This window comes from Neolamprologus brichardi, chromosome 16 (genome assembly GCF_056152115.1).
Source record: "Neolamprologus brichardi isolate AB-2024 chromosome 16, ASM5615211v1, whole genome shotgun sequence".
Taxonomy (NCBI): Eukaryota; Metazoa; Chordata; class Actinopteri; order Cichliformes; family Cichlidae; genus Neolamprologus; species Neolamprologus brichardi.
The window spans coordinates 9,498,197-9,511,618 of NC_142119.1; the positions used below are offsets into that span (position 1 = coordinate 9,498,197).

A 13,422-nucleotide genomic window follows, 5' to 3' on the forward strand; every position below is an offset into this window, starting at 1 on the left:
TAAATGCAGGAGGTCACTCGATTTGTTTAATCCAAGCACCTAGCAGAAACGTTTTTTAATCATTCACAGCACTTTATTAATGAAACTTGAGAAATAAATGTAATAAGTAAGATCAAAAAGATGCAAGCAGACAAGTTTATGTTCAGAAATTAACGAATTAGGTCAAAGAAAATGGGAAAATGTAGTTGTCATACTTATATGAAATGTAGTTTTTGAAATGTAGTTAAATGAAAAAAATTCTAGAAGTTTATTTTGAAATGCCTAACGGGATGTTGATTTTTTTTTTTTAATACTCCAGACTTTACGCCGCAACAATCAGCTCTTAGCATGGTTGCTAAATGTGCAAATCCTTGTATTTGGCACTTTGAAACTTACTTTTTGACTGCATTTGCAGTATTTGTGCTTGTTAGTATGAGGACCCTGAGGATGAACATCACGTTTTGATTTTATATGGTGTCGTGTCAAGATTTATTAATTGTTCCTTTTATAATTTTGGCGTGACATCACCCCTGTAAAGGAAATACATTGCTAGGTGGGTAACTGTCTGTTTGGTTTCTGAAACACTCTGACCAAAGTGCACTGTTTATCGATTTATAAAGAGACTGTTGCTTTTCTGGCCTGACATAGAAATGCTTCGGAAGAGAAAGAAGTTTACCTAGTAAGAGACAGATGATTAATTTCTTGTGACGGATGCTTATCACACATGTGTTTGATTATTTTTAATGAAATGCAGCTGTTACAAAGCTAATGGAGTAGTAACATGCCAAATGCCATGTCTTCAAACTGCTTATTTGATTTACAAAGCTCTAAAAAGTAATTAAAAGTATCCAATTTGCCACAAATTAACTGCAAGAAAATCAGACAATTACAAACAAAAACAGCTCAACCAGCTTATTAAAAATAACTTTCTGCGTTATACTGAACTTATTTAAGGCTCACGAGTTTTGTCGTGCTCATGACATGGGTTTTATCTCGAGCTGGGGTTTATATGGTGTTACATGTGTGAACAAAGGGACTACTGTCATACGTGTATTCAATGAAGCGCCCAGCTTTTATCTGGTGATAATGTTATTACATGAGGGTTTCTTGTTGAGTTTGCCGCCGTAAATCAGAGACAGTCTAATATGTGTGTCTGGAATCAGACTGGTGGCAGCCGTGCATGTAGTTTGTAAGGTCCGTCTTTACTCCAGGTCGTTATTAGGAATGGGAATCGACAGCTGGTTTTCTGCTCTCTAATCCGTAGACCTGCTTCATGACAAACATCTTTACTTTTCATTGCAGGGAAAGCTTATTTGTAATAATGATGCCTGAGTTCCTTTAAGTGTTTCAGTAAGCCAGGTTGAAATGTGTGCTGTTAAAAACGCTGGCCGAGCTCATCAGTGCTGTCTGTCTGACAGTTGTGTATTGCAAACGGTGATCTCAGAGTCACGTGCATATTTTGTACTTCTTCCAAACTATCTGAAGACCTGGAGATAAGTAAAACCTATGTAGGTCACTGACATAGTAAAAATGTGGCTCCATTACAGACTCCTATCAGTTTATTAGATAGATTAACAGGATGCATGTTACATATGTATTTGCATAGAAAAAAATAACATCTCAGTGTTATAGGTTTGAATTTTTTTTTCCAGACCTGAATTTATTTTTCATATGCTAAGTAACTGCTCTGTTAAGTGATCCTATTAGGTCTTCTTGATGCTGTAATGTCCTCCTCATAGCCACCGAACAGGTCTCTGGAGGCCAGAGCCACCTCCAGGAGACTGGAACACCCTTGAACTGGGTTTTGCACAAAGATTCAATCCTTGAAACATGTTTAACAAAATCACAAGTTTTGTTTTTACCCTTCAAGTTTTCAAAGAAAATGTCATTTTTGCCAGTTAGTTCTCCCTGCCTGCACCTTTCTGTGTTCTCCTTGTGTTTGTGTGGGTGCTCCAGCTTCCTCCCTGAGTCATTTATGGGGTTAAGGCCAATCAGTGATCCTAACGTGGCCATCGGTGTGAATGTGGACATAAATGGGTTGTCAGGTTTTCTGTGTTAGCCTTGCAACATACTGGTGACCTGTGGCCCGATCACAGCTAGGATAGACTGATTACCTGTGAAAATAAACCAAAATGCAGATCTTCTCAAAAGCACAGCAAATGAGCACTGTTCATTTCCACAATCATCTAGATTTTTTTTTTTGTCTGTCAAAGCCACAGGGAGACACTGGAAATAGGCAAATGACTTTATCTTGTACTTGCAGCCCAGCTAGTTGGTGATCCTCTCGAGGCTTGTAGTGCCAGATGGGGATGGATCCTCTGGGTGCTCGCTCCCAGTTTGTGGATATCCAGACTCTTCCCACATGGCAGCAGCAGCTGGACAATGATGGCGAGGAGAAACGGCTGGTCCGGAGCCACAGCATGCTCAGCCAGAGTTTCCCCTCACCCTTCCCCTACAGACCAGATATCAACCGCAAGATCATCCTCTTGTGAGTCACGCTGTTTCTTCACATTGTTGCTGCTCTGTAGAAATCTGTCTTTTTCATAAGAGGTCACAACGTCAGCCACGGTTTCTTCCTACACATTTAGTGAGTGCTTAACAAAGATGGACACAGAATCATATAGTCATTCAAGTAAAAATGTCACAATGAAATAACTAAAGTTTGAAAGTAGCTTTAACTGGTTTTGGTGGTCTATATGATGTATTTTTTGTAACTATGTCATACTAAATTTCTTCTTTTTTTTAACACAGTGATGAAAATCTGCTCTTTGCAGTAAGATAAAGCTGCTGTGTGTGTCATTGCTTTTGAGAAAGTGACCAATCATACCGAAACTATCAGTAAATCAGATCAATGCCCACAAAAGTTTCACTTAACCAAAGAGAACCCAACTCACAGTGGTTGACTTTGAGCACTTGGCTGCTTAATCCAAACACACTTTTGGATGCATATTTGTGTATTCTGGTAATCGCTATCAATCATCTGTCATTTAAGCAAAGTGTGTGATCCTAGATACATCCTAAAAACGGGCAGTAATATTAATGTATTGATATTAGCAGTATCATATAGTAGTAAATGCTGCTTGTGTGTCCATGTGCTCATACAAACCTGTTCAGAGTCCATAACCTCGTAAATCTTCTTTGTAGAGAAACGCATGACTATGTGGAGCCCGACTTGGCAGCAGTTTTTCTTTAGGAGCCTTGTTGTGGTGCCAGCCTTCCCCTTAGCAGTCATCAAGAGCACACACATTCCTGCCACAATAGCATGACCAGGATTTGAGAGGAATTGACCCTCGAGCAGTGGTGCTTTTAAACCTTCCAGCAGCTAGAATGACAAAGGGGTCTATTTTTGAGCTAATATCAGAGGTTCCATATGACTATAGCTTAGATTTTCATTCTTTCACTACTTTCTCAGACTTACTTTTAAACCCATGGTGGTTAAAAAGTAAAGTCCAAGCAAGGTATCTGACGGTATTGAAAGTCTTAATAGTGTCTCATTAAATAGATAAAGAGCTGCTGGCTCATTTCTTTTGACAGAAAGTCATTTATAGAGTAATTAAATACAAATAATTCTATTTTATTTACTTTATGGTTGGTTTAAATGTCAGAGTCAATGTCATTGGACCTCAAAGCATCATCACACTGAAGTTCTTCACAGAATCTTGTAGCAATGTTACTCTTCCTGTAAGTAATGTTTGTTGATGTCATAGTCATGATATAACTCTGTCAATGTGTTGCTATTTTTATTGTTTTAAAATGAACTTTTTGCTTTTTCATGGATACTCTGATAGCGCACACCTGGTACTATATGTTGTTAAATGACTTTGTTCATAAATGGGGAGAGGACGTTTCATTAGTTTAGGATATATCTGCTCTATGACTTAATACAGAAGCTAGCATTTGACAAAACGGGAACAGGGGATTCGCACGAGATCTGTTTCACTGTTGTCTGCAGGCATCCTGCTTGACTTGATTTGGTGACTCATCTGTAATTGAGCTAGGAGGAATGAGCTGAAAAAAAGAAATACACAACTCTTCCTCCGTGGTCCTGGTTGCTGAATATGTATTGTGATCGAACACTGTCAACACATGCATTTCCTCATTGTTTTTTCCTAATACAACCTGAAGGGCTTCTGAACAAAGAGTTGACTTCAGGTATTAAAATAAGCATTAAAGTTTCGCCAAATGTCTTCAAGGTCTAAATGTTTGCAGTATGTTTGATCCGTCGATCACTGTTACTGTTAGAGGTAAAGAAAAAGTCTTTGGTTACCACTGGGCTGTTACTGGAGACTGGGGCCTGGTGATGCCTGTCAATAAAAGTCACATAAAGCAACTTGGATAATGAACATCAGTAGAAGTACAATTGGGTGTTGAAATGTTTGGACAGTGGCACAGTTTTCATAATTTTAACTCTCTGTGAGAACACAATAGTTTTTAAAATGCAACAATAAATTGCAGATTTTTAGCTTCTATTTCCAAGTGACTGTGCAAAAACATCATTCTCACAGTACTCAAATGGATGAGTTACCCAAATAATACTTTTTTAAAAAACCCAGTGAATTCGTTTTTTCTTTTTATTCTTTGTAAAAAGTTTCAAACCCACAGACATTACCAAATAGCAGATTTCCTCTTTCCGATCCTTTGATGTTGGCACCTCTGGAGCCTGTAGTGTGAAACACTTTCAACATACCCAGGATATCTTTGTTTCACTTACACTAATTTAGACCAAAAACAACGATAGACTAGCCTTCTGTTTAACCATGTACAGTGGGGCAAAAAAGTATTTAGTCAGCCACCGATTGTGCAAGTTCCCCCACTTAAAATGATGACAGAGGTCAGTAATTTGCACCAGAGGTACACTTCAACTGTGAGAGACAGAATGTGAAAAAAAAATCCATGAATTCACATGGTAGGATTTGTAAAGAATTTATTTGTAAATCAGGGTGGAAAATAAGTATTTGGTCACCTCAAACAAGGAAAATCCCTGGCTCTCACAGACCTGTAACGTCTTCTGTAAGAAGCTTTTCTGTCCCCCACTCGTTACCTGTATGAATGGCACCTGTTTGACCTCATCATCTGTATAAAAGACACCTGTCCACAGCCTCAACCAGTCAGACTCCAAACTCCGCCATGGCCAAGACCAAAGAGCTTTCGAAGGACACCAGGAAAAGAATTGTAGACCTGCACCAGACTGGGAAGAGTGAATCTACAATAGGCAAGCAGCTTGGTGTGAAAAAATCAACTGTGGGAGCAGTCATCAGAAAATGGAAGACATACAAGACCACTGATAATCTCCCTCGATCTGGGGCTCCACGCAAGATCTCATCCCGTGGGGTCAAAATGATCATGAGAACGGTGAGCAAAGATCCCAGAACCACACGGGGGGACCTGGTGAATGACCTGCAGAGAGCTGGGACCAAAGTAACAAAGGTCACCATCAGTAACACACTACAACGGCAGGGAATCAAATCCCGCAGTGCCAGACGTGTTCCGCTGCTGAAGCCAGTGCATGTCCAGGCCCGTCTGAAGTTTGCCAGAGAGCACATGGATGATACAGCAGAGGATTGGGAGAATGTCATGTGGTCAGATGAAACCAAAGTAGAACTTTTTGGTATAAACTCAACTCGTCGTGTTTGGAGGAAGAAGAATACTGAGTTGCATCCCAAGAACACCATACCTACTGTGAAGCATGGGGGTGGAAACATCATGCTATGGGGCTGTTTTTCTGCCAAGGGGACAGGACGACTGATCCGTGTTAAGGACAGAATGAATGGGGCCAAGTATCGTGAGATTTTGAGCCAAAACCTCCTTCCATCAGTGAGAACTTTGAAGATGAAACGAGGCTGGGTCTTCCAACATGACAATGATCCAAAACACACCGCCCGGGCAACAAAGGAGTGGCTCCGTAAGAAGCATTTGAAAGTCCTGAAGTGGCCTAGCCAGTCTCCAGACCTCAACCCCATAGAAAATCTGTGGCGGGAGTTGAAAGTCCGTGTTGCTCGGCGACAGCCCCAAAACATCACTGCTCTTGAGAAGATCTGCATGGAGGAATGGGCCAAAATACCAGCTACTGTGTGTGCAAACCTGGTAAAGACCTATAGTAAACGTTTGACCTCTGTTATTGCCAACAAAGGTTATGTTACAAAGTATTGAGTTGTATTTTTGTTATTGACCAAATACTTATTTTCCACCCTGATTTACGAATAAATTCTTTACAAATCCTACCATGTGAATTCATGGATTTTTTTTTCACATTCTGTCTCTCACAGTTGAAGTGTACCTCTGGTGCAAATTACTGACCTCTGTCATCATTTTAAGTGGGGGAACTTGCACAATCGGTGGCTGACTAAATACTTTTTTGCCCCACTGTAGCTACAACGGTGTTCCCAAAAGGGGTGATGTTGGAAACGTATGATGACTCAAACGTGATCGTCCATACAAAATACTGTTAGAGAGAGATGAGATTAAAAATATAATGCATGCTATAGTCCAGTATACCTGCTCCAGTTAATGTGTATGTGTAGGACATACATACTGTACGGTGCTTTTATCCGATATTCATAAAAGAAACCCTTCGGTGAATGTGGGCACATTAAACACTTTGACTGAAAATGCGTTATTTTATAAAAGTCTATCAAAAGCCTGGAAGGAAAAATGCAGACCGTGTAAGTAAAAGGGCTTAATTGCTGTAATTAAGACATGGTAAATCTGACTTTAAATAGTTATTTAGATGGTTTCTTATAGAATATGAGCTAATTTTATCCCCATTCTTTCAGCCGCACACCTTCTGTTGTTATACTGAGTACAAGTAAAGAAGGAAAAAAAACTATTTCAAACAGACAGGGGGCTTTTCTGTAACTTTTATGTAAGTTTAACAAGTAATCGTCCTATGTGACCTCTTGTAGAATCGCTCTATTAGAAATTATAAGACAGTAAAATAGCTTGAAGACAGAATGGGAAATCTATAGACCATCTAATAGCATGCACGTTAGAGCTTTTATGAATGATGGCGGTGATGCAATTTTCCAGTCAGCTGACTGGTCAGCACGCTGTGGTTTTTGTACATGTTGATCTGCTGTCACAGAGTTATTGTTGCACTGTACTCCAGTAAGAAGTGAACTGAAGCCCTAAGAAGTCTGACCTGATCTCACTTGGCTCTAAATTGGCCTTTGATGTTCCCGCAAACTTTCTAATGGATTCCTTTTGTTCTCACCCCCTTGTTCCACTTGTTTGAGCGCCTTAGAATACTGCTTATGGATTCACAGGTACAACTTACAACACTCGGTATAAACTCAAGACAGTTTACCCACTTAATTTTCAATAAATAAAGAAGAAATAGCCCAGCTCTGTGAAATAGCTTTTGTTTAGGAGCTGGGAGGCAGTGATATATAATATTAATAATAACAATAATAATAATAGGAGACACTGTTATTCCTCAATGGTTAGTCCAGTATTTTTCTTCAGCCGCATGAATTGAAGCTCAAAGTTTGCATTTAGATTGCATCTTTATTGTTTCATTGTGAATCTGTTGTAGCTGCATACAGCGTCAAACTATTCAAAAATTGCGTCCTGTCCAAAACATTTCCACACCTAGAAAATACAGAATAACAAACTTATACAAAACATTGTTTTATGGCAAAAAAAAAAACCTGTACAACATCTTTGGCAAAATGACATCACAACATTTTTTTATACCCCATATCATTCGTATTTACTCTGTATAGTTTTAATAGATTTTTTTTTTCCTTTCCCCACAGTGTTGGTGACATTGCTCTGCTGAATTGCACCGCCGTTGTGAACACCAGCAACGAGTCGCTAAACGACAAGAACCCCACGTCTGACAGCATCCATCAGCTGGCAGGACCCGAGCTCCGAGACGAGCTGCTTAAACTCAAAGGTAGACGTGGAAGGTTAAACTGCTGAAATGAGCTCGATTTCACTTTGATCTTCTCAGAGATATCACTGGGAGTGTTAAATATAACCAGTCATCTGATATCACGCTGGCGCTCTAATACAGAGTAACTTTTATCAAGTCTCTACAGCTGCTGAAAGTACTGATAATACACAAATAAGTATGTTCTGGCTTCTTGATCGTGCAAATGAGATGTTAGAGCTGAGATGAGATCTCTGATTCTGACTTTTCACCACCATTGTGCATTTTCATTTCATTTTCAAAGTCATCTAAAACATTGTTTCCAGAAACAGAGCCGTTGTTGTTAAAGACGGTCTACTTAGAAGCAGAAGCCCAGTTTTCACTGGAACTACTTTCTGCAGAATTGCTTCCAGTAATATGCTTTGAAATTTGAGCTCCAATTTCAAGGAACAAATCCAAATCTGAACCCTGCAAAGATGTCTGGGTTTGTTATTCAATTATCTGCATCACTGTGGATGTGTGGCAGTGTTTTTGAGATTGGCTTTTCAGACGTCCCAAGTACATAAAAGGTCTCGTTACTGGTGTTTACCCCGACACACTGGAAGTGTCTTTTCATCAAAAAACACCACCTAAAAATATATACATTATTATATATATATTGATGCTTTAAGATGCAGTATTTCAAGAAGCTGGTGCTCAAAATAAAAACCTCTGTGTGGTTAGCACACCAGAAAATTTAATCAGCAAATTTAATTGTCAAAAGCAAACAGTTTTCCCTTTCATGAACTCAGTTGTCGGCTCTCTGATTCACATGTGTATTTGCTGGATCAACAGTCATGAGAGTTTATTTTTAACATGTAATAATAAATACAATAATCTTTTTGTGTGTTTGTGTCTAGGATGTCGCACCGGGGAGGCAAAGCTGACCAAGGGCTTCAACCTAGCAGCGCGGTTCATCATCCACACCGTGGGGCCAAAGTACAAAGCCAAATACAGGACGGCAGCAGAGAGTTCACTATACAGCTGCTACAGAAACATCATGCAGCTGGCTGCGTAAGAATCGGCAACTTATAATTCAGCTCACGTGCTAAACTTGGCAGTAATCGGACTTTCACAAATTTCATCTGTTTCATTCTCAGTCAGAAGGCACCAGTAAACAGTCACTGAATGAAAGTGACTGAGCTTTCCAACTTTTCCGATTACAGAAACATTGATTTTAGAAAAGTTGGATCCGTTTTAAAGGTTGATGGAAAAACATTAAATCCATCTGTAAAATATGAACTCATTGGATAAATTAAAAACAACCCCCCCCCCCCCCCCCCCCCCAAAAAAAAAACAAAAAAAACAAAAAACAGTGTTTCAGATTAAAATCCACAATTTCCTAATCACTATTTCACAGACCAGATTGTGCCATTTCTGTCCTGATCTGCTTGGTGATATAGATGTTTGCAGTATATGATGAAGTGGAGAGAGCAGTGATGATGATTTAAGGGAGAAGGCAGAACCCACTAAGACAAAAAAAAAAGAAAGGAAAAAGTCAAGCGGGCAAAATTGAAATAGTAGTATTGGAGGTATTTAGTATTTTGTTTTTACCCCTCAGCTGTAAAAAGGCTGGTCAGAGATTGTTGTCACGCCTCCCTCAGGTGGGCAGGCAGCATGGACACCTGAGTTTGTGAATGTGATAAATCAAGAACATGGCAGGAGTTTTAAATGAATACCATACATGTATCTACTAAAAATCTTGGAGGAATTTGAATCTCAAACTCAAGGTCAGAGGACAAGTTTGCTGAAAATCTTGCAAATGCGATAACTCGCGTAGGTCACCTAGGACTTTCAAATTGATACCATAGGTTTGTCTACTAGAAAACTGAGGGGTAGCACTGGCGGCTGCCAGCATTTTCTTTACATGGAATTACATTTTTACCTCCATCAAGGATGTTATGTTTTTGGTAGTGTACGCGTAAGTAAGTAAGTAAAGTTTATTTATATAGCACCTTTCACAGACATATGTCACAAGGTAAAAACATAATACAGTCATAAAATACACCATGAAAACCCTGGTCTAATTAAAAGCTTTTTGAAATAAAAATGTCTTTAGCTGCTTTTTGAAGGTCTCCACTGAGTCCAAACCCCGTAGAAATAGGGGAAGTGCATTCCACAATCTGGGTGCAAAAGCTTGGAAAGATCGGTCCCCTCGGGTTTTAAAACGAGTGTGGGGGACCACTAAAAGGTTTTGGTTTGCTGACCTCAGGTTACGAGTGGAGGTATGTGTATGAATCAGATCAGCAATGTTGGGGGGGGGGGGGGGGGGGGGGCTGTCTCTGTAATGCTCTAAAAGTTAAAACTAGAATTTTAAAATGGAACCTGAATCTGATTGGTAGCCAGTGCAGCGACTTTAACACAGGGGTCATATGAGCACCCTTGTTCGAGCGGGTCAGTAGCCTCGCTGCAGAGTTTTGAACAACCTGTAGGCGGGCTAGCCCTTTCATGTTTAGACAAGTAAACAGGCTGTTACAGTAGTCAAGTCTTATAGAGATAAAAGCATGTATTATCATCTCGAGTTCACTTGTTGACACGATGGATCTAAGTTTAGAAATGTTCCTCAAGTGAAAAAAGCAGGTTCTTACTGTCTGATTTAAATGTCCCTCCAAAGAAAAAGCTTCATCAAAAATGACACCCAAGTTTCTAAGGTTATGTTTCTGTGAGCAACCTGTCACCCAGTCGCCGTTTAATATCAGGTATTGCACTGTCTGGTGCAATAATCAAAGTTTCTGTTTTGGCCGGGTTTAGCTGTAAGCAGTTATTGTTCAACCATTTTTTTTATTGTTGGTTAAACAGTCAATCAGATTGGAGAGCTTATGAGCTTCAGCAGACTTAAAAGAATAATATAGCTGAATATCGTCAGCAAAAAGATGATAAGATACTTCAGGAAACTGCTGTATTATCTGACTTAAAGGAAGGATGTATATTAAAAACAGAATAGGTCCCAGCACAGAGCCCTGAGGAACTCCACACAACAACTCTGTAGATTCCGACATGATCTGGTTTGCAGACACATTAAAGCTTCTTTCAGATATATAAGATGAAAACCAGTCTAAAACAGAGCCAGACATCCCAACCAGGTCTCTCAGTCTGTTTATCAGGATGGTATGGTTGACTGTATCAAAGGCTGAGGTGAGGTCTAACAAGACGTGTCATTGTGTTTATAAACACAACAGCTCAATAAGTTCTGAATGAACTGTAGAGTGGGGTCCATAATAATCCCTTCAAATTTGTCTTAAATTTGTTTCCACCAAGATCTTCAAAGTCAACTCAATGACTAATTGGTCAAAAACTGATGAAAAGCCTGAGAACTTCAAAACTACCATTGTTACAAGTTGGTGTGTATTGTCAGCATATAGAAAGTGCCATATGAAGGTTTAAAATATCATGTCACATTTGACCTCTGACCTTTCTTCAAGGTCAATAGAGGGATCTGAAGGTGCTATATTGAACCATTGTTTGTATTGACAACATGTAGACATATTGGGAATGATATATGTCACATTTGACATTGTATAGTCAGTGTGTACTGTAGATGTGATGTGCAGTATGTGAGACTGTATTTCTTCATTTTTCACCACAGAGAGCAGTCAATGGCATCAGTTGGCTTCTGTGTGGTGACCACAACCAAAAGAGGTTATCCTCTGGAGGATGCAACACACATTGCTTTGAGTAAGACACACACACACACACACACACACACACACACACACACACACACACACACACACACACACACACACACACACACACACACACAGGTTTTTATTGGAGCGACACTTATTTTAGTCACATATTCCATACAAGGTCAAATAATTGTACAAGCACGTACTACACCAGCAGTGGGTGATTTTCCCATGAGGTCACATGTTGTGGAGTTCTGCTCAATATTAATTTTATCTCTCTTTGTAAGTTTATCGGTGCAGCCCTCCACCAAAATCCCAATTTCTCATGTGACCCGTTTGGAAAATTGAACTCCCCAAGCTTGTAATTGGCCCAAATTCAAAACAGTGGAATTTAATCTAAGAGGTTAGATTGCCACCCTGAAATCACTCAGATCCACTCAAACAGAAGTCTTACTCACCTCTGGAGTTAAAGCTACTACTGGCTGTAAAATAACCACAAAAACTGAACTGAATGTAAGACTGGATATACAGGGGTCATAGTTGAGTGTATTAGTTCAGTGAACACCCAAAGAGAACCATATGTGGTAATTATTCTGCTTGTTTGCAAAATGTTTGTTCACTTAAATACATGACTACAGGTCCACACCACAGAAAAAGATGCATCTCAGTTAGTTTCATCCTCTTCTTAGTCATAGAAAAATTGCAGTTCTCTGTAAACTACAGATTTGCTGTTATTTGTCTGTTTGTCTGTGTTATCTTGTAATAAACCAAAACAAATGTGTTTGTAGGGACAGTGCGGCGGTTCTTGGAGAATCATGGAAACGGCATAGAAACGGTGGTGTTTGCAGTTTCAGACACAGAGGAGGTTTGTGTGACTTCTTGTCTTTAGTTTAGACCAACAGGAAACACTGAACCTGCATGTTCCTCTTATTTAAAACCAGCTGTATTAAGTTAGCCATGTGCATATTAATCACTAATATATATATATATATTCATATTTGTGCTTTTTCAGTCTGTGTTCAAGAAGTTACTCCCTCTGTACTACCCACGCTGTGAGGGAGAAGAAAAGGCTTGCCTACCTCTCATCCCAGCTGACATCGGCAATTCTGAGGGTGAACCAGTGGTTCCAGAAAGACGGATCCGCATCACAGAGAAACCAGGAAGCATTGAAGGTGCAGCCTTCCCGGAAAGGGACACACTACATGCTTCACTTTCATTTCAGTCGAAAAGAAACAAAACATTTCTTCCCTGTAGTTTGAATTTGTAGAATAAAAGCTTTTCTTTCCATTTGAAGGACTTAATTGTCAAGTTGAAATAGTCTGTTTCTCTGTGGGGGGAGGTGAGATTAAATGACCGAGCAGTCAGCCGTTTGGCTTTTTAGGCTGTCAGTCATTCATGTTGTTTCTCACTCACTCACCAACCGAACCATAAAACATCTGAGCTCAATCATTAAATACAGTGTGAAGATGACACTCTGGATAATGATTAGCTTAGAGCTCGGGTTGTTTTTGTGAGTCAATCAGATTGCATCTGCCTTCAGGCTCCTGAAGTGTCAGGACATGATTGTTTTATTTGTAGTAAAGCACTGACGGGACATGAGAATGGAGACACTGTGTAACCTGACGTAGAAGTATTGCAGACAAATTTTAGCCAGCATAATGCCTCGTCACAATGATTGTCTCAAAGCCCTTGAACAAAAGTGTTCACCTAAAAGAAAGAGTTTGATGTGATCAGCACACGACTATCAAACAAAGGAAGATGTGTCTGGCAGTGATCGAGAAACTTTCACAATTCTAAATAGGGAAACTGTTTTGAAGCACATCAAAGCTTTTCTAGTCTCCCAACATTTTTATTTGTCCTCTAGCTAAATGCAGACCAAGTAGTCTTTATTGAAAGTAATCGAGG

At 39.6% G+C, this 13,422-nt stretch overlaps 1 protein-coding gene across 2 annotated transcripts in view; it reads left to right on the plus strand.

Moving 5' to 3' along the window:
• The first annotated feature begins 297 nt into the window (after window positions 1-297).
• The window catches only part of gdap2 (ganglioside induced differentiation associated protein 2), a 33,247-nt gene continuing 20,122 nt past the window's right edge, over window positions 298-13,422 (plus strand). Inside the window, exons 1-7 of one of the 2 annotated variants that reach the window (XM_006808154.3) lie at window positions 298-532; window positions 2,243-2,467; window positions 7,734-7,873; window positions 8,749-8,902; window positions 11,475-11,563; window positions 12,306-12,382; window positions 12,530-12,689. In XM_006808154.3, coding sequence (XP_006808217.1) covers window positions 2,283-2,467; window positions 7,734-7,873; window positions 8,749-8,902; window positions 11,475-11,563; window positions 12,306-12,382; window positions 12,530-12,689 — 805 coding nt within the window. In that variant the 5' untranslated portion in view covers window positions 298-532; window positions 2,243-2,282. Of the gene's footprint in view, window positions 533-604; window positions 659-2,242; window positions 2,468-7,733; window positions 7,874-8,748; window positions 8,903-11,474; window positions 11,564-12,305; window positions 12,383-12,529; window positions 12,690-13,422 lie in introns of those variants that run through there. The other variant, XM_035915496.2, reaches the window with a different exon arrangement.